Here is a 23,503-nt window from a genome sequence, read left to right as displayed (position 1 = left end):
TGTCCGTAGCCGCGGTTGCGGGCCATAACCCCCGGTCTAGAATCTACGGGCTCCTGTATATGCATGCGCCCACCCGCAAACAAATCCCAATAATGACTTCTATCACCTCCACTAACGCCATCGAGGAGGAGACATATGACGACTACGTAGCCGAAGAATTTTACCCCGCTCACATCGGGGAGGTAATTAAGTCGCCCAAGGCTGAGTATGAGATTATCGGGAAACTAGGGTATGGACGACATTCCACGGTTTGGTTGTGTCAAGAGAGAGGGTGTGTATAAATACCCCTCCCCCCCCCTCTTCTTCTTTCTCCCTCTCCCATCTTCATCAGAGTGTACACTAAACTGGGAAAAAGGGAAAAGACCTTCTCCACCCTCAAAATCACAATCTCCCACCCCCCCACCACCACCAACCGCGAAGCAGACATCTACACGCGCATCCAATCCCTCTCCTCTGCGCACGAGGGTAAGGGGTACGTGAGAGAGTTGCAGGAGGCTTTTGAGATTCAGGGGCCGGACGGGAGGCATTGGTGTCTTGTGCATGCGCCGCTGGGGGTGAGTTTGCAGGAGTGGCAGAGGGGGTGTGAGGGGGGGAGGTTGAGGGGGGAGGTGCTTAGGGGGGTGGTGAGGTGTTTGTTGGTGGCGTTGGAGTTTTTGCATGAGGAGGCGGGGGTTGTACATACTGGTAAGTTAGTTCTATTCTCCCTTTTCCTTTTCTTTTTCTACCTCGCTCAATTACTTGGTTTCTCAGATTGGTTAACAATTTGCTAACTTTTGTTTTAGACATCCAAGCCGCCAACATCCTTCTAACTCTCCCCACCACCACCCCCATCCACACCTTCCTCGCCGCAGAACAATCACACCCCAGCCCGCACAAAAAAGTAAACCCGCACCGCACAATCTACCGCTCGCGGCGTCTATCAGTCGCCCTCAATCCGCCACCAGGCGTGCCGACGCTAACAGATTTCGGGAACGCGGTGCGCGATGCGCATAGGCCTCATGCGGGGCTGATACAGCCGTTGATGTGTAGGGCGCCTGAGGTTATCTTGAGGATGCCGTGGGATGAGAGGGCGGATGTTTGGAATTTGGGCGTGCTTGTAAGTCGATCTCTACTGCTAAGCCGTTGTGGCGTGGAAAGGGGTCGGGGAGGGGAGGATATGGGGAGGCTGTGGAGGGAAAGAGATAGGCTAATTGTGAGGATAGATGTGGCAGCTTAGGTTTAACGAACATCTTTTTGATGGGGTGACGGAGGGGGAGCAGTTGAGATATATGATTGCGTCTCTTGGACCGCCGCCGAAGGAATTCGTGTTAAAGGGAAGGTTGGGGGTTAGGGAGGTGTATTTTGATGATGATGGTGAGTTTTCCATCGCTTGGCATGGGGGTGCTGGAGGGGAGGGGTGTGTTGATGATGATGGCGATGGTGATGCTGACTTCGCGTAGGTGTATGGAAAGGGGCGCCTGTCAAGCCGTCCCCTATTGGAGGGTCGTTGGAGGGGGAAGAAGAGGAGTTCCTGGACTTGCTGAAGGAGATGGTGAGGTGGGTTCCGGAGGAAAGGAAGAGTGCGAGGGAGTTGTTGGAGCATCCGTGGTTGGCTTCTGGCACTGATGGCGGGGATGAGGAGGTGGGGAAGCAGTGATTGACTTGCGTGCACGTCACGGCAGGCACATGAGACGAGTGCGAATTCGATCGAGTAAGTTGGGCAACTTGTTTTCCGCGGCATCGACAACAAGAAGTGGGTTTATTGCCAGCCAGCCATTATCCAAAGAAGATCTATCTACCCCAGAAAGGCTCCTCCGCCACTGCCTCTTACCCCTTCCTCTCGCCCGGTCTATTGTTGAAGAATGCAGCAGATGGGCTTTGATGATGGAAGGGTACGTTGGGGAAAGGGGGGAATTCGGTAGCCCAATTTGGGCGTGGATATGTCCTCTCGGGATAGTGGCTAACTGTCAAGAAGCCGCTTAGTTGATTCGGGGGTGGTGGAGAGGAGGTTGTCAACTTTCTCCATGGAGCATGCGTTCCTCTTTTGTGCCTGCCTGATTGTGGGATGGGTGCTAAGAGGGTGAGACGGTGGGGGGGGGGTGCTGAGGCGTTCTTGGTTGAGGGATGAGAAGGCCCCGTGACGGAGCCCCGGGGCGGGAGGGGTGGGGTTAGTGATGGTGGGCGTTTCGGGGGAGATGGGGGGTTGATATGGGCGTCGAGCATGTGGTGGCAGCTGCATAGTAGTAGCTAGATGTGTAATTGTTAGTCGTTTTCATGATAGACGCTAATAGCTGCGACGAATTGCGATTCCGAGTCTTTCGGTTTTTGAAATACTCGGCTTTGATGGTGGAGGACTCGGTCATGTCAAATAAAAGTATTATTAATTTGTGTGTTGTTAGATTGACGTATTTAGAAAAATGGCGAAGGTAAGTTCAGCGCTTCCTCGAACCACTGATCATTTTCCAAGTCCATCGACTGCATCCACATCATCTGATCAATATCCGGGATGCTGCTGCTCTGACTGGTTTCGCCAGGATCTGCACCCTGGTTTACCCCAGCCTCCACATCTTGCATCTGAGAAGCCCTGCTCAACCGGGCCTCAGCCCACACACGACACTTGCTCAAAAGCTTAGATAATAGTTTGAATAGGCTGTCATCGCACTGGAGACTCGACTCTATGCCAACCCGGTCGAGTTTCTGTATCATAAGATCTATTGCCGCCACCAGATCGACTGTGTTCCGCACGTCTTGCCGATTCCACGCCGGGTCTTCGAGCACCGACAGGTACTTCAGAATCGTGACGCACAGAATCATCTGAGACCAGAAGTGAAATGGGAGGCCGACGAGGTCTGATGGGGAGAACTTGTGGAAATTGTCTAGCCACGACTTGATGCTTTCGACGGATCCCCATAGACACTTGAGGCGTTCGAATCCGGGTAAATGGCCACCGTCACTCCTGGGGCCTGACAGATTGAGAGGTGGTGAGTCGCAGCTTATTGAATATGCTAGCTGATTGATGTATAGTTCTACGTAATGTGCGTGTGTAATAAATGCGCCTATATGCTGGGCATCGCCCATTCCTAGACGTCAGAAATCATGTACCGATATGGTCCACTCCGCATTTATGTGAGTAATCACGCACCTCTTTGAACGATATCTGGAGGAAATGATGATATTAATCCATGTAATTGTTCCCTTAGTGTCTTGAGATATAATAAGCCTGGCATCGAGGTAGTCGCAGAAGCTGTTGATGTACGAGAACGATCTATCTCATTCTGTTCTCGGATATGAGCTGCTTTTTGCTTGAGCAACTGCAGGCGCACCTGGAATGCAAAAGCCTTGTCCGGTAGACATGCCGTGTTCGTTTCAATGATACGGAGCGCCTCTTCCATTTGGGGCGTCCATCGTAGAGCATCTATGCGCCCGAGGTGAGATGAAATACTAGTATAAAGATATACATGTTAGAAAGGTTACTCTTATAAGTCTGGATTGCTGTTGAACCACATGGGATAAGGCGGCAGAGCGTACTTGGAACTTAACACAAAACATGCTAGGACTGCTCGTTGCCTTTCCATGAAGTCTGCAACTGTTTCATCGCTAGGATTTTGATCACCTCCGTAATCCTGCCCCTGGGTTATTGTCATCATTAGTATCGTATCTAGCCGAAGCGGCTTGAACAACCGCATATCGTATACCAGTGAAATGGCCAGCATCATAAGGCGAGATACGAGGTCTGCTCTGCCCAGAAAGGCATCAGTACTCCATGCTAGGTACGTTAATAATCCAAGCAGCAGGTCGATATTTGATTGGACCTCGAGAAGAGCAGATGTGAACAGGATGCGCTTCAAGCCCTCACTCCGGGCTAACCTTTTCTGAGTCGAGAAGGTGGTAACGGTGAGGATGGCCTGAAATAAGAACGGCCGGTTTTGGTGTAGTTGCCAAGCTGTTATGTCTGGGATTAGGTTGATAAAGGGGAAGTACGGCAGCATCTGCGAGCGGAAGAACTCGAGACACTCCTCTGCGTGGCGTAACGATGGCTCAGGCGGAGATGGGGAGTATGGAAACGGAGAGGATAAATCTATACGAGCCTGTACCATGGGAGACGGGTCCGTTGCGGGCTTTGGTACTCGACTGATGCTTGGGTTAGTGCTAATGGATGTTGCTGGGGTGTCGTTGATGCGGGATGTGGACAATGGGATCCTCTCCTCGTCAAGGAGCCGAAGAATTTCAGCTGAAGATCCAGAGGAGCCAGCCATCGATTGCATCGCAGATAGCATGATTTCTATCCTGCCCTCCAGCTGGGCGATTCGCGTATCAGACTCTTCGGATCTATGAGCATTTCGCCGGCGAGCCGAGTCGGATGGCAGGCACTCCTTTCTGAGGCGATGACATCTGCGATTCTATTAGCCATGTGCGCTGCATCAATAGGCTTGTGTTAACATGAAGCATATCAACCTTTCGCAGCTATCGGCCCTTGGACTAGGCACGCACCGGCACTTTGCTTTGTAACAGTGCATGCAAGCTTGTCCATAAGTGCTGGAGTAACCAGCGGCTGGTCTAACTCTCTCCATGGCACCAACTGGCGGAATGATGAGAATAAGTCATGCTAGAAATTCCGAAATCCTAAGGAATCATAGATAGATGTGGGCAGGGATGTAAGTATAGGAAATGAAACTCCCTCGGGATTACCTCCGACGGAATTACCTCCAACGGGTTTACCTCCGTTCCAATCGGTGCCTAATGTGGTTAGAGAGAAGCACTCTCGGCTCGGATGAACCTCATGCCGACTACGAACCTCGATCGACAAGTGAACGGGAATAGATCCGATTCTTGCTATTACAACACCCACTGCTTTGCTATTCCTATCTTGAAGCCTTTGCTATGGCCTAGACGTACTAATTTATTTAGCCCACTACTAGATTGCCGGTTTGAAGACGTACTTAGTAGACACTCATCCTACCTCTAGTCTCCCATTTTGCTCAGGAGACCTCATAATCGAAGACACCCATTGCGGTTCCTAATATGGTTCCATTCCAGCTTAGGAAAAAGGGGACGGTGGTGCCTTTGTCTACAAAGTATGACGCCGTCGGTCCTTAAGTGAAATGTCCATAGCCCAATGTCCATAGGCCCGCATTGTCGCACATACTTGGGCACATGGACCGGAGATAATCCGCTGCCTCCCTCCGAGTAATGCCGCCGGATCTGGTTTCCTGAAGTCCGCTTGCTCACTAATAGGTCTTATTAACCTTTCCAGCCTTGGACGTATATATAAACAGAGTACTGCCTATATCTTTCGCTCTAATACCAATTCAGCTCATACATTAGACTTCTCATATAATCGAATAATCATACTGTCAAGTCTTCATACCATCAAGTCTTTATACTATCAACCTTCTCTTCTACCTCTAAGAGCCAATATGCCAGAGAAGACAGTCGTGGTCACTGGTTGCAGCAATGGCGGACTTGGGGCGGCAATGGCAAAGGCTTATCAGGCCAGAGGATTCAGGGTCTTCGCGACCCTACGCAACAGGGTCAAGGTCGGATCTCTAGCGGACATAGAGGGCATAGAAATTCTCGAACTCGACGTCACATCAGAAGAATCCGTTTATCAATGTGCGAAAGCCGTTGAGAAGCTTACAGGAGGATCGCTCGATATTCTGGTTAATAACGCTGGCATCTCCACCATCATGCCTCTGCTCGACACGTCGGTCGACGACGCTAAGAAGATGTACGACAGCAATGTTTGGGCAGTACTTTTAATGACGCAGGCATTCGCGCCAATGCTCATCAAATCCAGAGGAACTATCTGCAACATCAGTTCAGTTTCTTCCGAATTAGTCTTCGCCTGGCAGGGTCGGTGGCAACTTTCCCCATAAACGTCTAGTGCCCTAGGCTTACTCAGATATAGGTATATACAGCAGCTCTAAGGCTGCCATGACGCGGATTTCTGAGACATTACGCCTTGAGATGGAACCTCTCGGTGTGAAGGTCGTCACAGTCATACTTGGAGGCGTCGAAACAACTGGAAACAACCCCGATAATAGAAAGGACCTCGAGCTGCCCGCAAATTCATACTATCAGAAGATAGCCGCCATTATAAATCGCCATAATAAGGCATTGATTCACAACAAGAAACAGAATGTGGATGTGGCAGCGAATAATGTGGTCAATGACGTTCTTAGTGGCCGCACTGGCTTTGTTCGACGAGGGCAGGCCTCTTCACTCAGTTGGCTCTTCAACACGTTTCTGTCCTACGCACTCACCACATATCTAGCAAACGGAGAGTCGGGTCTTGCTGAACTCAGTGGTAGGTAGGTGGTAGATCTAATACAGATGTCTATACTAGCTTATAATGCGCTATTAGTAGGTTGGTATGAAATGAAATAGGGGCCGTAGCTTAATCGTTAGTCACTGTATCTAAATAGATAGCATACGTTTAAATAAATTGCTTAATTTTGTCTCGTAGTATTTAGATGATTCAAAATGAGGACTCACTTCCTCTACAGAACTCACCTACGCTAATTGAACATCCACACACCTCAGCTAGACAGCCTCTCCTCCACCACCACCACGCCAAACGCCTCGTCGCCACCAGCTTCCTCACCACTGCCTTCCCCCTAACATACTTTTTTACACCCGATACCCAATTCACAGCCTTGCAATACCACCTCCTTGTCACCGCCCTGCGCTTCCTCGACCTAGACCCCAAAGCCGCAGACTACTTAACCCCCAATCCCCTCTCAACCTCCTACACCCTCAGCCTGTGCCCACGCGAGCGCCTCTCCTCTACCGGGCCAGAACTAACTACATAGATCTTTGGCTACAACCTGCGGTCACCGCTGGTAAATTTATCGGGAATTGATAAGAACGCTTTCGTCCCTGACGATCTCCTCCCTCGGCGCCACTTGCACAGAAGTTAGCGGGATCATCCCACGCAAACGAGGTAGAACCCACAGCCACGCTTCATCCGTATCCACGCCTTAATCAACTGTTTCGGGCTCAACTCCCTCGGCTCAATTCCCTCGTCGCTGGCGCTGTTGTTGCGCGGTTGCGTAAGCGTGTCCAGCAGTATTCTCTCTCAATTACCAGCAAAAATAATCATCGGCTGAAAGCAACTTGTCCCCATCTTCTTAGCTCAGGGGTAAACTTTCGAAGTAAGTATGCGCACCTGCTATGAATAAAAACGCTGCTTCGCTGTGTGATGGCTGGCTTAATACATAGAGAACATCTAGATCTGCATACCTTTCCGTACCAGTATGACGACCGTTCGACTCGTCGTGGGCTTGGAGTCACAAATGGGCCAAGTTGTTCCGACCATTCCGCCGATGCCCGCCCGTTTACCCCGCACACCCCGCCATCTTATAGTAGGTTTTGAGCCTTTTAGTAATAAAAACATAGATCTGGGGTAGGGTAGTTATAGTCTGTGCAATCATTATCCCGTGCAACTTTCTACTAAATTCTCGCAAGACAATCTTTGTCCTCTCTGCGTATGGTCGCGTTGAAACGTTGAGTGTAAGCCTTCGCTTCAAAGGCTCGAAATGTCGGTAATAAATGTAAGGTAGGCATTTATCTTAGGTTAGTGACAGCTATGGTTTTAGATTTAGAGGCCTAACGAAGGTAACTGCTGAAGTGGCTTTAATTCAGTAAACGTACGCCCAAATCATTAGTCCACGTCCCCACCCCCCACCTCCCTTAACGCAAAGTCGCGTCAACCATCTTGCTTAGGCTCTCATCAACAGTAACCTGGCTCCGAATCGCACTCCAATCATGCGTCAACAAGCCCCACGTCTCATCGGCATCCTGCACAGTAGTTGCCCGCGTCTGCACGTAAAAGCTGCCCGCCAACTCCCACTGCATCCAACCGGACGGTTTCCACTTTTCCATGAATGCAATCAGACACTTGTTGTACGTGGTGTCACGCCAGTATGTTCCATTCTGGATGAAGCCCCATTCGGTAAGCAGCACGGGGAAACTGTACTTTGTAGCCGGGTCGGTGGTGTTCAAGGAGCTGTAGCCAGCGTTATATAGAGAGTTTCCAAAATCTTCACATGAAGCGTGGGTGTTTTCAAAGTCGTATTTATGTAGTTCCAATACGATGCGATTGGCGTAGGGGAGGGTGGAGGGCTGGAAAACAACGCTCTTGCCCGCACTGGAAGTCCCGGATGTTCCAGTCAGGGGCAATCCCTTGATTATGGGACTGATTTTGGTGTCGTAGTCTAGGCCAGAGAATACCAGAAGGACGTTTGGAGCGGCGGAATGGACGGCAGCTGCTGCTTCAGTCATGTGCGTGTACCAGGTGTACCAGTCGTATGGGTCGCCGCGGTCAACATCTGGCTTGCGTAGCTCATTGCGAAAGCTGATTGATGATAATGATGGCCAGTGCTTTGCTCCCTAATAGATTTTGTTAGACACTTTCTTGAGTTATGCTGTATAACAGTACGTTTAAAAAAAGGGTTTTTCGAAAGGTCAGGTTAACTTACATGTCTTGCTATGTATTTCCATCCACGAATCCATTTTGATACATCAAAATGTGTGTCACCAAACCAAGCATTTCCATCAGAACCGCCACAGCACCAAATCGCCTTGGACACATGGTTGTCAAGGTGGACATAAATCCCCTGGCTGGCTAATTCGTTTGCAACTGCATCAAAGACATCAAGTCGTTTTGTCTTTGGAGAGAACTGGGGATTTTTCTTCAGAATCTGGTTCAGGATAATGGTCCCGTTTGCGGTTCCCAGAGCATTATTGAGTGTGTCTTTTAGCGTGACATCTCCTCCGTTATCAAAAATGTCGTCTACCATTTCCGTAGCGTATGTTAGGCGAACGACATTGAGTTCCAAACCTCGGATCTTGCTAACGATGTCTTTAATGGATGAATATTGAAGACCTTCTGGAATCATGGCCTCTTGGTGTCCTGGCCAGTTTGTTCCAACTAGCCGGACTATGTCGCCATGCGCAGACCGGATATGTGGACTGCCATCTGTATGGAAAGGGAGCTTGAATGGAAGCTTGGGACCTCTTGGAGTGGCGCTCACTGCAATAACGAAGAGGAGGAAAGAAAAGAGAACTTTCAGATCATTCGTCATGTTGTGCATTTTTCACGAGAATAATTGATATGTTACATAGTAAAATAGAACAGAATAACTTAGACGTTGGTTTCCTACTTAATATATATGTCAATCTCAAAACATGACGGAAGATCTCTATCCATAACTACCCCTCATACTATGAGTGAGTATACTATGAGTATGAGGGGTAGTTCTGGATAGAGATCTCATACTTAATCGTTGCTTAATCTTGATTGGTGCGCAACTGGCTCTAATTAAATTAGAACATTTATACAATTGACTTCGCCCGATTTAACACCGACGTTTTATGTTCAATGGCCCTCTGCAGCGGGCATCGGGCATTTGGCGTGCGGTCTCGGATGAATTCGACCTAGAGTTCTTTTGGGAATTCGGGAGAAGGCCGGGATTCCTGGCTTGGCGAGAATCCCCAACTAATCAATCACATGGTGAGTAGTAGCCACTGTACTCCAACAGAAGGATTTCCAACAAGTCCTACACAGAGCCCAACTTATCTAAATCATATGAGTGGGAATATAGAGCTAGGCAAATATTTGGTCTTCATAGTCTCCATCTAGTCCTACCGCGCCTGCACCGAGAACATAACAACATACTTGGCCAAGCTAATATCTTCGGCGGATGTTGATATGTTTCTGCGCTACCCTCGAGATTGTCTCCGTCCTAATCTCCCTATGAGCAAGAAGTATTTCCAAGATCAAGCAAAGCTTTGGCTTGCAGGATAAGTTCAACTACGTTTGTCTTCTTCTATTGTGCGCCATCAAACGGCTAGTTATTTGGTGTATGGTAAAAAGAGGCACTCCTACCTGCTGCATGGTATACTCTCATCGTTATCATTTCTGTTGGTGTCTTCTTCTCATCATCGCGTAATACTTCTATCTTGCGTTGGATCCTATCACCACGCAAAACTACTGCCATTGTGTTGTCACTTTTACGCGCCAACATCCCCTGCAGGACCCTTGCGCCTGGGTAATTACACTACATGACGAGACTGAGGAACCTCATATTCCATTCCCAACCCTTATCTCCGCGGGCTCAACTTGCGACGAAAAATGGCTATCTCGCATTCTAGTCCGCCAAACGAGGCACAGCTGCCCCCATATCCATCCTTTGAGGCGCTCAGGGCCAAAAAGGAGCCTCCGCGAATTACTCTCGACACCACCCAGCGCCTCTTCTGGCCTCTAGATGGTCCGCTTTCTACCTCCATTTCGATAATGAAAGATGCTTCGAGTCCCGACTCTCTCGAACCGTATTTCAAACAAACATCTGACGGCGCCGGCATCTGGCACCCAGTCTCGCAGATGCCGCTTACTGAGCCCAAGGTCTCGTCCATTACAGTATCAGTCGACAATCTTAACGTCTAGGAGGATTATTGGCTTGAAGATCATGAAGAGCACTCTTCACCAGGCGGCAGCGGCGAGCCAAGCGCCCGGTATGGAGAGCTCCCCGATCTCGGCCCAGAGGACGAGTGGGAGGAGGGTTCTGACGATCATCTATTGATCTGCTGTGACGAAGTACGACCGCGTGGAAAGGCGGTGAAGTTGGTGGTGAAGCCTGCAGCTGGGGAGAACGGGTTTATCACTGTTCACGACTACGTATCAGCAGTGCACCCGTGGCTAGCCAGCATTCAGGAAGACATCTTGAACTCTATGGGTATGTTTCAGCGGCCTGTGCCGTTGGCAGCGGAACCCATGGTGAATTATAATGCGCTAGACCGCTTGATGATGGAAAATAAACCGGATTGGATTCAGGAGAAGAGGATGAGGTGGGCATATTTGCCGCATAATAAGGACCTTGAATGAATCGGCGCGTGAACAGAAGTTAGAGCGAGAAAGGAGAGATGCCACAATTATAAGATTTTGCCCTTTTTATGTCTAGTCACCATCATAAGGCCATATATCGAGTATAGTGATAGTTTCTTCTTCTAGCTCATATAGCACCTTAACCTAGCTTAAAGGCGTAAACTACAGCTAGGCACACTCATAGATGAAGATTAGGATCCGACCTGAACTCAAGGCACTCGTTTGATACTATACCACCTTGCTCTACTCGATGGGCTACGTGACTACTTATGAGATTTCTGGGGGGGTGGCCGAAAGCCTGAGTTTCTGACCACTGTCTCTTCAGCTAGTCACCAGACCTAGAGAAGCCAATGGGATACCCTGGAGAAACGCCCAAAAATAGGACTATTCCTTAGCAATTCCCAAGTTATCCCCGGAATCTCCAACAAATGGGATAGGCCTGGGAGACGCCCATATGCAGGGCTATTTCTTGGCAAAACCCGGATCATCCCCGGAATCTCCAACACATGGACCGGAGATAATCCGCTGCCTCTCTCCGACCAATGCCACCGGATCTGGTTTCCTTGAGTACGATTAATTAAATGTAGACGTGGGATCAAATGGGGGCGGGCGATCTAATCCGCTTTAGTTATAGCGCATGGACTACTAAAATAAAGTTTGTGTAGTATGGAAGAGGTAGGTACCATACACGCCATACAAAATTAGCTGTAGTCTGCCGTACCTCTTAAGAGTTCCCTGCATTTAGCGCTTTATTAGTGTACATTGCCAAAGTGGTGACACACACCATTCCCCGTAAAGCTCTATATAACGCCAGATAATACGGGATTCTCAATAGTATCTACAGCAATTCTATCTACAGCAATTCCGATTATATGCGCCAGTTATAAATTCAAAATGAGTGGTTTGTAAAAGCGAGTTGTTGCGGATGCCAGGTTTCTGATCAAGGCGTTTGAGGAGAAGCCTAGCGACTACAAACTCGCATGGGAGAAATTACAAGCAGAGGTCGAACAGAATATAAGACTGCAAGCGACAAAGAAGGCTGCAACCGTAAGAATATATACTGTTTTAATAACTATGGTCTAATATCAACAGATTGCGCCAAGCTCGCTCCTCCTCCTCCACGAGGCCATGGAGATTTTTGGGTTCACAGACGGGAATGAACTCATCCTCACTGGGGAGGCAAACCCAGTCCCCCAATACCTCATCGATTCTATCGCTCGAATAAAGCATGTGACGGGCGGTGACAGCCTCTATAACGAGGCATACACGAGAACAATTCTTGATGAAATCATCATCGGCTGCGTGTATGAGGAAAATATAGCTTCCCAGAGAGGCCGAAGCGAATCTCCACCAGGCGAGCCCCCAGCAGTGTGCCACTCGCACCCACCAAAACCACAGCTAATTATCGAAGAACCGGCCCAGCTTGAGTTGTCCCATGAGACCCCCTTCTATAGTCAGCGTATGCATAATGCGAACAGTTGTAGAAACTTACTGTGCGAAGGTCGGTAGGCTTGATTATAGGGAAGTGCCATGTTTTTCCCAACTTCACCTCACCTTTCGGAGAAATCAATACATTTCGTGCCGATATACAGGGATAGTCGAGTTTCCTTAACCAGATGAACCGTATACCCGCCAGAACCTGTTGAATTAACTTAGGATTAAGGATGTAGGGCTCAACTCGCTTGACTGATGATATATGCTATCTCACGTTCCAAGGGGCAGATGCCGCGTTGTAGAAGGGTTTCAAGAGAAAATCCAGCATATTCGGTAATAGCAAATATTTGATGATTAAATAGATATGCTTCACAAATAGCAACAAAATTCTGATGCCTGGTAGGGAGGAGAGGGAAGCGGACTACTTTTGCAGAGACTAATCTAGCGGAGTTCGCAGGGGAACTACAAATCGTCGCAGGGGAATTACAAACTGTGTCTTCTGCATGTGTATCCTCTCCAAAGAGATGAATTACTCGCACAGTAGACCTGTCATTACAGAGAACTAGAAAGCTCCCAGTGCGGAGTTCGATAAATTTCTCGTAAAAGTCCCATGGATTGCAGGCAAATGATGGAATAGCCCTTTCTCCTACAGACCATAATTCTCTGTCGGCTCTTAACGATGGATGAGGCTGTTCTGGAAACAAAGCTCGACGCTGCCCAACAGGAGATGGCATGGTCTCTGAAGTATCAGCAGACTGTGTCTCTTGTTCGTCTCCCATACTAAATAGCGAAGAGAAATTGGGAGGAACGATGAAATGCAAATTGCTGATTAGGATTAGAGGATAGAAGCAGGTTCATGAGACGATGTAGCTTGTAGACGCCCCTAGTTATCAGTTAGGGGAAAGGAGAAGGTAGCGATCGAGAATGGTTTTTGAAAGGGGGGACGCAATTATGTATATATTGTGAGAGGACCAAAAATCTTAGGTATAGAAGACTATAGAAGGTAACAGAACATGGTGACTCATACTGTAACGTATCCTAGGTTCGCACATTGGGATGCTTCTGCTGGGGTTGCCAAATCCTCATGCCTACCGACTTATCAGTAGTGCAACTTCAAGATGACATAGCGGGTCAGTACATACCGGCGGTACGTACTCTCGAGTGCCATTAAAATGTATGGGCCCTCGCAGTGTGGTGGAGCGATTGACAGGGGTTAACCAACCATGTTTATTCCACCATCCCAAACCTGAGGGGCACCACCAATTGTGTCTCTTGATGGCCTTACCCGATGCTCTCGACCGACGGTATTGAGCGTCCCTCACCACCAGATGGTCTCGATGAAAGACGCTTTCATATTTTAGGATCCTTTTGGAACCTCTGCACGAAGCAAGTTGTGGGCAGGCAGGAGCTGCTGCGGCATGAAAGGAGTCAGGATGGAATAACTATAAGGTAATTACGAGACCCATTATGAAGCTATCAAGATTCAAACAGTGGGCTGGCTACATAATCTTGAGGGCACATTCTATCTGCAACTGCAGCTCTAGACCTTCTGTGTTCGATTCTGGTTTTCCAACATTTTGTATTTCTACCATTTGCATACTCTAGCTAACGTCCGACCGTAGACCACCGGTGCATGCCTGCCATACATTCGCCAGTCCTTCCATGTAACCGAGTCGCCAGCTTCCAAGGGCGCGGTGCTCTAAGCTGTGGCCTGAAGAATCTCGAATCGCTGCCACTTCACACTTCACCTAGGTAAATCTTTAGCTGGCCGTAGTGAGCGAAGTGCAAGCTTTCGTTCGAGAGCACCTTGATCCCTTCCAGCCATGCATGCCCTAGTTGAAAGGGTCCGGCTTGTTGTTGAAGTTAATCGCCGTGATTTCATCGTGGTAGACGATGAGCGTCTTCGCGTCGCCAGCTGTAGAATTGGCCGAATGGCGATACACGCCATACTGGATCGAGCCGTTGCCTGTCCACGGCGTGCCATCGGGACTCGCGGTCACATAAGTTTGAAGATTCTTCTTAGTGACGGTATGCCCAAACCTGCATTCTCCGGGCAATTTCATGTCGAAAGTGAACTGGCCTGTTTTGTCGCTCTTCCACAGTACGTCGAAGCGAAAATCCATCCATTGGTTTACATACGGCATGACATCGTTGATGACCACTTGCTTATAGACATTCCCGCCCCAGCCCAGCGCGAGATTCTTACCTATAAGCGCGAGATGAAGATCGTGTCCGCCGCCGTGATGTTTGAACTGCCAAACCACGTCCTCTGCAGGCGCATCGCGTGTTCCCTTCACGGAAGGCACGAGATCCTTGAACAGCATGCTGAAGCTGTATTTGCCGTGGTCGCCGTCCTTATAGATGGCCCCTGGGAAGCCACCGATTCCGAATTCACTACGAGGGAAACCGTTGCCGACATACGTCAGGTCATCTAAAACCACCTTGTTCGCGATGGCAAAAGCAGTGTCGTGGGCGCCACCGGCCACTACGTAGAAAGCGTCCTTAGCCGTGGCGGAGCCTGGTTCGATGCCAGGAACGTCGACTCGGTAGGAGCCTGTCGTCGGGTATCCGGAGCTCACGCTGCCGTCTTCGTAGTTGGCGTTAAAAACCGCTCGTGCGGAGACGGACGCTACGAGCGTCGAGAATGTTATCGCAGGGATGATCTGAGTCGGTTTCATTGTGGCTGTTGGGTTGTTGTCAATCACCTCCGTGCTTGTGAGTGGATTGCCTTAAAGTGTCCGTTGGGTAATGTTCACTTCGAAGCAAGTTGATCGTTCCGTGAGGTAGTTGAAGGCTTGATCTCTATAAAATAAATAGCGACGAATACGTCGCTTTATATAGATTGTACATGCCTCGTGAGAATCCAGTCTTATAGATATTCTATCATTCCACAGGTAAATTACCTTGCGGAGAAGGAGATCCACTTATCCCGCATAAACAACGCTACAGTGAACTAAAACTAACACTAGGTCAGATACCTTTAGAGATCAACGCTACGTAATTACAGTACCTCAGCTCGACCCGCCGCGTCGGGCGTACTTCCCCCGGCGTCAGGTGAATTTCCCTAGGAAATGTGGAATACGCTATAAGGGAAATCCGGGGGAATCCCCTGACAAGGCCCCGGGGAAGGCTTTCCTGGGGAAGCCCCGCCATAATCCATTCAATTGAGGGGTTATCGATGAGAAGTCTGTGGTCACTGATTCACTGATTCATTCTAGTTCGTATGAGGGGTTATTAACGAGGAGTTCCTGATGTTTGTTTGTCATAAGGAACCGCCCGACAGCTTTGGTTGTCATTGTCTTTTTAATGCCGAAACTTGGGCCGAAGAAGGTCTTCAGGTTACTTGGCTCTATAATCTCCAGGGCCGCCCAGACAGGGTTGCGGTTCGTGAGGGGAAATATGTGGCACGGGCCCACGTCAAACGAATCGTCCCACGAATTGTAATTGTAAGATCTTATTTTCAAATATGTCATCGCGCGCAAAATAGCGGTATCTACTTCGTTGATTCGTGTCGATTACCTAGGAACAGTTGCACCCGGAGCATGTGAGCACGCTGCTCTCTATGGTAACCGAAATGCGTTAAGAAATAGACGCCTAAATCCTAGAAGGCGTCATATGCAGAGACAAACCAGCACGACCATTGTCGCTATCATATTTACAACCTTTTATTTGTGTGTAAGAAAATGTAACTAGTTTCTTTTAAGCCTCTATTAGTTTTGCTTCTAAGTTACAGACGTTTTCTATTATAGGTTTATTAATGCCTGTGGCTAAAACAACAGCTATTAACTTTATAGATCTACTCTTTAACACAGTTCTCTAGCTCTACCTAGCCGTTATCAACCTTGGTAATATCTTCATCCTTAGCTCTATGGATTCTACTAGAGCCGTTCCTTTAGTGGCTGCCTAAGTGATTTGTTTTTCTAGACTTACTATCCTAACTAGTAGGCTAGATAGGGGTAGAGTTAATAGAATTATAAAGCGTAGTCTAAAGGGTCTTATAGAGTCTAGGGAACTAGGTTAGGAGGCAGGAAGGTATCGTATACTATAAGAACAATAGGCTACGTAGATATAGCGACTATTAACTAGAGAGCCTCGTCTTTAGGCTCCCAGTCCTATTTCTACTCCGTGGCCCTTAGTAAGGGCCGCTGCTCTATAGTAGGGCTTCCCCTGAGTCAAGGTCGTCGCCCACGTGAGGCCACGTGACGTGCCGCCTTACAGCTTAATACTCGGCTTTAGGATGTGCCAGGTGTAAAGCGTAAGCCTAAGGGTCTCACAGGAGTCCAGGGAACTAGGTCAGGAGGCAGGAAGGTATCGTATACTATAAGAACAATAGGCTACGTATATACAGCGACTATTGACTAGAGAGCCTCGTCTTCAGGCTCCCAGTCCTATTTCTACTCCGTGGCCCTCAGTAAGGGCCGCCGCTCCACAGTAGGTGTTGTAATAGTCACATGATCTCACGTGATCTCCGTACTGAATATCGGTAAATCCTAGGAGTAGATTACATAGTCAGCAATACATACAATTTATTACTTAATAGTTATAAGCCTAGAGTAAATCCAACACGCAATTTAAAGGTATTCGAACATCGTACAGACCTATAAACCCCTCCTAAGAGCCTATCTATCTAAGATGGCAGCCCTATAGAAGGTAGGGGTAGTCCTTACTAACCTAAGAGACTAGGATAAGTGGCTAGAGACGATTAAAACAGCCTTAATGAAAACAGGAGTATAGGAGTATATTAATCCTTCTTTAAAAGACCCCCTACACTTCTACAACCTATTTGGCTAATTCTAGACTTTATATAGACTATAACTTAAGGAGGAAGTAGTATAGTTGTTATAGTAGGTTTCTATAACCCTTATACTAACACATTAATTAATAGAGTAATCTAAGTTATAGTGTTTTAGACGTAGATTATAGGGATATAGGTTTGCTTAGAAAAACGCTCCTAGGAGAAGTCTCCTAGAAGAGTTCTTTTAGAAGTAATAGGCTCTTAGAAGAGTTCTCCTAGAAGAGTTAGTCTCCTAGAAGAACTCTCCTAGAAGAGAAATCATATGATTAGATATATTAGATATATTAGATATATAGGTATAGTATTATATCTATTACTATCCTTATATTACTTTAGTATAATGCTACTATATAAGTAAATAGGGTTAGTTCTTAGATAGGAGCTTTGTACTTAACTTAATATAGTATTTATTACATACTATAACGTGTTTTATAAAAGCCTTTATATATAATCCCCTACCTCCTCTATTAAGTAAACTAATGTAATAAAACCTTTATAAGTCTTATAGTTAAGACCTAGTGTTACACTTTAAGCACTACTTCTATAAGGTACTAGCTTATATATAAAGTAATATGTCTTCTATTAGAAAGAGTAAGTCCCTAGAGCTAACTGCCCCCCTAGCTCTAGTAGCTATAGTAATAGCTACTATTATAAATAAGTAAGTTGTTAAGGTTTAGATGCCTAAGCCCTATATGTTACAGCTAGCGTTTATAGCTGCACTTTTGCTAACATGCTAGTTATGTTAGTAATGAACATGTTAGCAATTTAACTACTCTTAAGGTAGGGTTAACATTAGGTAATAGAGTTTTCTTAGGCACCTACTTCTATAGGTACTAGAGAATTCCTAGGCACCTAGAAATGGCTAGGTACTAGATAGAGTAGGCACCTAACCCTTTCTAGGTACCTAACTATTACTAGGTACTAGATAGAGTAGGTACTAGACTATTTAGGGGCACCTCCTTATAAGATCCCTATATAATAGAACTATAAGAACTATAAGGACATAGGGTACTATATTATAAGGAGTTACATATAGGAGTGTAAGTTAGATATAAGTTAGTATAATCCTATAGGTCTACTATAAAGGATATAAAAAAGATAAAGGGGGAACCCTCTATTCCTATTTCCTTCTATACCTAAAACCCCTCTAACTTAACTAACCCCCTATTTACCTAAGGCTTCCTTATACTATGTGCCTAAGGCTTATAGTTGCAATTAAACTATAACTACCCTAAGTCTATAAGGATGCCTCCTAACTTAGGTTAGTTATAGCTGTTATGTAGCGCTATTAAGACTTAGGGCCATTATAGGGCAGTTGTAACTAACAGCCTTAGGCACATAGTAAAAGGAAGCCTTAGGTAAATAGGGAGTTAGCTAAGTTAGAGCAGTTTTAGGTATTTAGGGGCATAGCTATAGAGGGTTGCATCTTTATCTTTTTTATATCCTTTATAATAGACCTATAGGATTGTACTAACTTATATCTAACTTATACTCCTATATATAACTCCTTATAATATAGTGCCCTATGTCCTTACATTATATAAAAAAGATTATACTTACTAGGGATAGCTATATGTAAATAATATCCTATAACTAGAACGACTTAGGAGAACTGTTAAAATACTACTAACTATAACTTAGTGACATTTTAAAGTAGAGACCTAACAACTTTACATAGCTATAACCTTAGAGAACTTATAGATAACTAGTAGATTAGGGTTTGTGTTACAGCTAAAACATACAACCTATATGCTGCAAGATAGAGTAATAAAGTAAAATAGCTTACAGCTAATTAGTAGTAGGAAATGGACGTAGAGATTATAGGTAGCTTAGTTAATGAGGGCACCTTTAGGAAAAGGTACCTTTCTTAGAAGGTACCTAGCTAAAGAGAGGTACCTATTAGGAAAGGCACCTATGTAGAGCAAGGTGCCTCCTTAGAAAGGCACCTATGGGAATCAGTACCTATAATAAGTATAGCACCCTTATAGGACATACACGTAATTAGATTAGTAGGAATAGTAAGAATAGTTAGAGAGTCTACTATTCTAACTATTCCCTTTAGCATAACGCTACTATATAAGTAGATAGATAGTTCTTAGATAGGAGCTTCGTGCTTAACTTAATATAGTATTTGTTATATACTATAACGTGTTTTATAAAAGCCTTTGTGTCTAATCCCCTACCTCCTCTATTAAGTAAACTAACGTAATGAAACCTCTATAAGTCTTATAGTTTAAGACCTAGCGTTACACTTTAAGTACTACTTCTATAAGGTACTAGCTTATACATAAAGCAATATAGTAGGAAACGATTCCACTTCTAATGTTAGGATGAAGGGAAAAGCAGCTATAGAGCCTATTCCTTTACCTACTACTACGCCTACGCCTAGGGGGCCTCACCCCTTAGACAAACTTAAGATTGCATTCCTAGATACATTTAATAGAGATCGTAAGAAGCTTAAGAGTTTCCTTATCTAGATAGAGTTGTAGATAGCCTTTAACGCTAAACACTTTACCTTTAAAGTATAGTAAGTCTTATAGGCTATAGCCCTCTTAAGGGGTACTGCCTTAGACTAGATTGCTAACTACCTAACCGACTATATAAGCTACTATGCTGCTAACAGAAGGGTTACTATAATAGCAAACTAGGGTACTAAGGACATCTTTATTACTTAGGTAGGCTCTATTAAGTAACTTAAGGCAAACTTTAGAGATGTTAACGAGAGAAGGAACGTAGTGCAAGCCATTTAGGCCCTTAGATAGAAAGGGTCTATAGTTACGTATACTGCTAAGTTTTAGTAGCATGCCCCTCTTACCTATTAGGGAGACGAGGCTATATACAACTAGTATTATAAGGGATTAAAGGATCATATAAAAGACAAGATCTCTTAATCTAACAAACCTAACGACCTTAAGGAACTCATTAAGATAGTATAGAAAATCGACAATCGTTACTATGAACGCTAACTTAAAAGACAAGGAGGAGCATCTAGCTACTAATAGACTTAGAAAAGGAAGACACTAAAGAGCTATTAGCCCTAACCTATAGAGCTTAACGCTACGTTAAAACCTAGTAGAAGACACTATAACCCTAATAAGGAGCGATAGCTTAAGGAGTAGCTATGCTTTAATTATAACAAACCTAGCTATATAGCTAGAGATTGCAAACAACCTAAAAAGGGGAACGGTAGACGTAAGTTTAGCAGACAACTTAATGCTACTTAGAAGGGACAACTAAATGCTACGTTTATAAACAAACCTAATTAGGGGATTAATGGTGTTAGCACCCTAGAAGGGCAGAGTTTAGATGATGAGGATCTTAACGAGTTTAATGCATTGCTTAAAATTGAAAACGAACGCCTAAACAAGGGATTAACGGAATCCTAGAAACTTAGGTTAAAAGAGTTTAAAGAAGATGTAAAGGGGATTACGTTTAAGGAGAACCTACTAGAAGTAGTAGATATCTATAGGTAGAGCATGCTCTATAAAGGAACCCCCTAAGCGATTCCTATGCCACTACCCCTAATAGGATAGATAGGCACTTAACAAGACTAGGAAGTTGTAGTTTGTACTATAAGGTGCTGCCCTAGGTACCTACTAGGAAGGGAGCCTTAAGGAGCGAACTACACCTCTAAGGAAGCTACTATGTAGTTGAAATACAAGCTTATAGAATATAATGCATAAGATGAATAGTAGGAAGACACTTAGGGACCTAAACCCTAGGAACTACGAGCAGACTAAGCTGCTATAGACTATGAACTTACTAATGGAGACGTAGAAAGGTTACGTGTAACTATAGGGAAATCCGAGCTTATAGGCAAGATAAAGGAAGAATAGGAATTAACAAAGTTAGATGCATTAAGGATTGATTACCCCTAGCACCTATATATATTCTAGGAACACTATAAGTACAATGACTATAAGAGTTACCTATAGAAAAAGACCTAGTATTAACTATTTCTAAAAATTGCACCTTAGGTCTACTTTATAGATATAGACTAAATTCATGCCCTTAGACGAAGTTAGTCTAAAGGAGAACTAATGTTAAAGGAACAATAATAGGTATATAAGAAATACCTACACCTACTAGATGAAGTAGAAGGATAGGGAGGACTATCTTCCTAAGGACTGCCTATAGAGGATAATGAACATTACTATTACTCCTTAGACGAGTTAAAAAACTAGGAGTCCTTAACGGTAGGCTACTAGCGAGTGATAAAGAGAGGCCTAGTATAAAGTAGCTATGCGCTATAGAAGGTAGTATACAACTATATATAGTTACTAAGATATAATAGCAACACCTCTAAGCTATAATTAACTTAGGAGCAACAAGCAACTTTATAACAAAGAAAGTAGCAGACACTTAAGGTTTTAAGATACAATTAAAAACTAATCCTTACCTGTTAATAGTAGTAGATAGAGAGCCTATCTTAACTAATAAAGGGATAGTAACCTATAAGACAGCCCTATTAGAAATGATTATGCTACGTAGACATAAGGAAACGATCTAATTTAATATTGTACACATAGACAACTATATATGTATCCTTAGTATGCTATAGCTTAAGAAACACAACCCTTAGATCAACTAGTAGAATAAGAAAGTTATAATGAGCTAGTGTGCATATAAACAACAAACGGACACGCTATAATAGGAGCAACCCTCCTAGGGCTAACGTAAGGTGTATGCAACCTCTATAGAGCCTAGTGACCTAGCCTAGGCACCTTTACTAACGAGTATACTAGTAGAGTATAAGGAATATAAGTAGCTATTCTAGGAAGGCCCTAAGAACGAGGCGCTTCCTAAGCACTAACTATAGGATTATGTAATACCCTTAGAAGAAGGAAAGAGTCTACTGTTTAGACTAATATACTAGATGTTAGTAGACGAACTAAAACTACTAAAGGAGTATATTAACGATAACCTTAAGAAAGGATTTATTAGACTATCTAAATCTCCTATAGGAAGCCTAATGTTATAGGTTCCTAAGAAGGATAGGAGTAAACGACTATACATAGACTATTAAGCATTAAACAACATAACGATAAAGGATTAATATGCCTTACTATTAATTAATAAGTTACATAATAGATTCTAAGGAGCTAAGATCTTTACTAAGCTAGATCTACATAACGCGTACAACCTAATCTAGATAGCTAACAGCAAGGAGTAGAAAACAGCATTCTATACCTACTATAGCCTATTTAAATATTAAGTCATGCCCTTTAGGCTAACTAACGCCCCTACATCTATACAACGCTTAATGAATAACGCTTTACATGAATATCTAGACATATTCACCATCGTTTACTTAGATGATATACTAGTATACTTAGCAAATAAGGACAAACATGCTTAGTATGTTAAGCTTGTCCTCTAGAAGCTAAAGGAATACAACCTACTATTAAAGCTAGAGAAATGTAAGTTCTATAAGAACTAAGTCGAATTCTTAGGCTACATTATTAGAACGCATAGCATTAAGATAGACTAAGCAAAGGTTATAGTAGTATTAGAATGGCTAATACTAACTATAGTTAAGGAAGTATAAGCCTTCTTAGGCTTTGCTAACTTCTACTATTAGTTCATTATAGGATATTCTAAGGTAGCTCAACTACTTATAGAGCTTACTAAGAAGGATCTTGTGTTTAAATGGACAGATAAAGTAGAGGCTACCTTCTAGGAACTTAAAACGAAGTTTATAGAGGCACCTATCCTTATGACATTTAACCCTATAAAGAAGATCGTCCTTAAGTTAGACGCTTCTAATTTTGTGATTAGAGCATGTCTAAATTAGCTAGGCAAGAACGGTAAGTTTAAACTAATTGCATACTACTCTAGGAAACTGTTACCTATAGAGCTTAACTATAACATCTATAACAAGGAGCTACTAGCTATTGTCGTTACCTTTAAGCAGTAGCGTGTATATCTTAAGGGATCTACCTACACTATATAAGTGTAGATAGATTATAAGAACCTTATATACTTCACTACAACTAAGGTTTTGAACTATAGACAAGTCTACTAGGTAGAAACCCTTATAGCCTACAACTTTATAATAACCTATCGTAAAGTGTAACGCTAGGTCTTAAACTATAAGACTCATAGAGGTTTCGTTACGTTAGTTTACTTAACAGAGGAGGCAGGGGATTAGACATAAAGGCTTTCGTAAAACACGTTATAGTATATAACAAAATACTATATTAAGTTAAGCACGAAGCTCCTATCTAAGAACTATCTATCTACTTATATAGTAGCGTCGTGCTAAAGTCCATTATAGTCCTAACCTACATAGGACCATTGTGGTCCTGCGTAGTCTATCACGTGATACTAGAATCCCCCTAGCCTCTTTTTAACTAATGGTTGCCTGTTCTCGTATGCAGTTCCACATCCAATCCCCTTGTTGACACTAA

General features: G+C 44.7%; 6 protein-coding genes across 6 annotated transcripts; 3 read left to right on the top strand and 3 right to left on the bottom strand.

Moving 5' to 3' along the window:
* Positions 1-92: 92 nt before the first annotated feature.
* Positions 93-1,973, top strand: VE01_08966 (uncharacterized protein; the record flags this gene model as incomplete). Its single annotated transcript, XM_018278383.2, has 5 exons — positions 93-229; positions 356-684; positions 783-1,096; positions 1,203-1,353; positions 1,440-1,973. The coding sequence occupies 5 exons, from the start codon at positions 93-95 to the stop codon at positions 1,634-1,636; spliced, it is 1,128 nt and encodes a 375-aa protein (XP_018126837.1). The 3' UTR covers positions 1,637-1,973.
* Positions 1,974-2,144: 171 nt separating this feature from the next.
* Positions 2,145-4,654, bottom strand: VE01_08965 (uncharacterized protein). The gene is made up of 4 exons (XM_059464022.1): positions 4,435-4,654; positions 3,508-4,371; positions 3,122-3,420; positions 2,145-3,035 (listed from the first exon to the last, which is right to left on the bottom strand). Exons 1-4 carry the CDS (start codon positions 4,548-4,550, stop codon positions 2,389-2,391), a joined length of 1,926 nt encoding a protein of 641 aa, XP_059319381.1. The 5' UTR covers positions 4,551-4,654; the 3' UTR covers positions 2,145-2,388.
* Positions 4,655-5,214: 560 nt separating this feature from the next.
* On the top strand, positions 5,215-6,370 carry VE01_08964 (uncharacterized protein). The gene is made up of 2 exons (XM_018278381.2): positions 5,215-5,832; positions 5,888-6,370. Exons 1-2 carry the CDS (start codon positions 5,397-5,399, stop codon positions 6,292-6,294), a joined length of 843 nt encoding a protein of 280 aa, XP_018126839.1. The 5' UTR covers positions 5,215-5,396; the 3' UTR covers positions 6,295-6,370.
* Positions 6,371-7,671: 1,301 nt separating this feature from the next.
* On the bottom strand, positions 7,672-9,065 carry VE01_08963 (uncharacterized protein; the record flags this gene model as incomplete). The annotated part of the gene is made up of 2 exons (XM_018278380.1): positions 7,672-8,370; positions 8,460-9,065. The coding sequence occupies 2 exons, from the start codon at positions 9,063-9,065 to the stop codon at positions 7,672-7,674; spliced, it is 1,305 nt and encodes a 434-aa protein (XP_018126842.1).
* Positions 9,066-10,114: 1,049 nt separating this feature from the next.
* Positions 10,115-12,373, top strand: VE01_08962 (uncharacterized protein; the record flags this gene model as incomplete). The annotated part of the gene is made up of 5 exons (XM_018278379.1): positions 10,115-10,384; positions 10,427-10,827; positions 11,797-11,911; positions 11,957-12,317; positions 12,366-12,373. The coding sequence occupies 5 exons, from the start codon at positions 10,115-10,117 to the stop codon at positions 12,371-12,373; spliced, it is 1,155 nt and encodes a 384-aa protein (XP_018126841.1).
* Positions 12,374-13,935: 1,562 nt separating this feature from the next.
* On the bottom strand, positions 13,936-15,146 carry VE01_08961 (uncharacterized protein). The gene has a single exon (XM_018278378.2). The coding sequence runs from the start codon at positions 14,974-14,976 to the stop codon at positions 14,131-14,133; it is 846 nt and encodes a 281-aa protein (XP_018126843.1). The 5' UTR covers positions 14,977-15,146; the 3' UTR covers positions 13,936-14,130.
* Positions 15,147-23,503: the final 8,357 nt, after the last annotated feature.

This window comes from Pseudogymnoascus verrucosus, assembly GCF_001662655.1.
Source record: "Pseudogymnoascus verrucosus strain UAMH 10579 unplaced genomic scaffold scaffold_53, whole genome shotgun sequence".
In the NCBI taxonomy this organism is placed as follows: domain Eukaryota; kingdom Fungi; phylum Ascomycota; class Leotiomycetes; order Thelebolales; family Thelebolaceae; genus Pseudogymnoascus; species Pseudogymnoascus verrucosus.
This window is presented reverse-complemented; position numbering and strand designations above follow the sequence as displayed.

Excerpts from the sequence above, each read along its gene's own strand:
- VE01_08965 (XM_059464022.1), bottom strand. The coding sequence starts at position 4,550 with ATGGAGAGAGTTAGACCAGCCGCTGGTTACTCCAGCACTTATGGACAA. Across the intron at positions 4,372-4,434 it reads AGGGCCGATAGCTGCGAAAG|ATGTCATCGCCTCAGAAAGG; the intron begins GTTGATATGCTT and ends ATAGAATCGCAG. Across the intron at positions 3,421-3,507 it reads TGTTTTGTGTTAAGTTCCAA|TATTTCATCTCACCTCGGGC; the intron begins GTACGCTCTGCC and ends TCTTTATACTAG.
- VE01_08964 (XM_018278381.2), top strand. The coding sequence starts at position 5,397 with ATGCCAGAGAAGACAGTCGTGGTCACTGGTTGCAGCAATGGCGGACTT. Across the intron at positions 5,833-5,887 it reads ATTAGTCTTCGCCTGGCAGG|GTATATACAGCAGCTCTAAG; the intron begins GTCGGTGGCAAC and ends ACTCAGATATAG.
- VE01_08961 (XM_018278378.2), bottom strand. The coding sequence starts at position 14,976 with ATGAAACCGACTCAGATCATCCCTGCGATAACATTCTCGACGCTCGTA.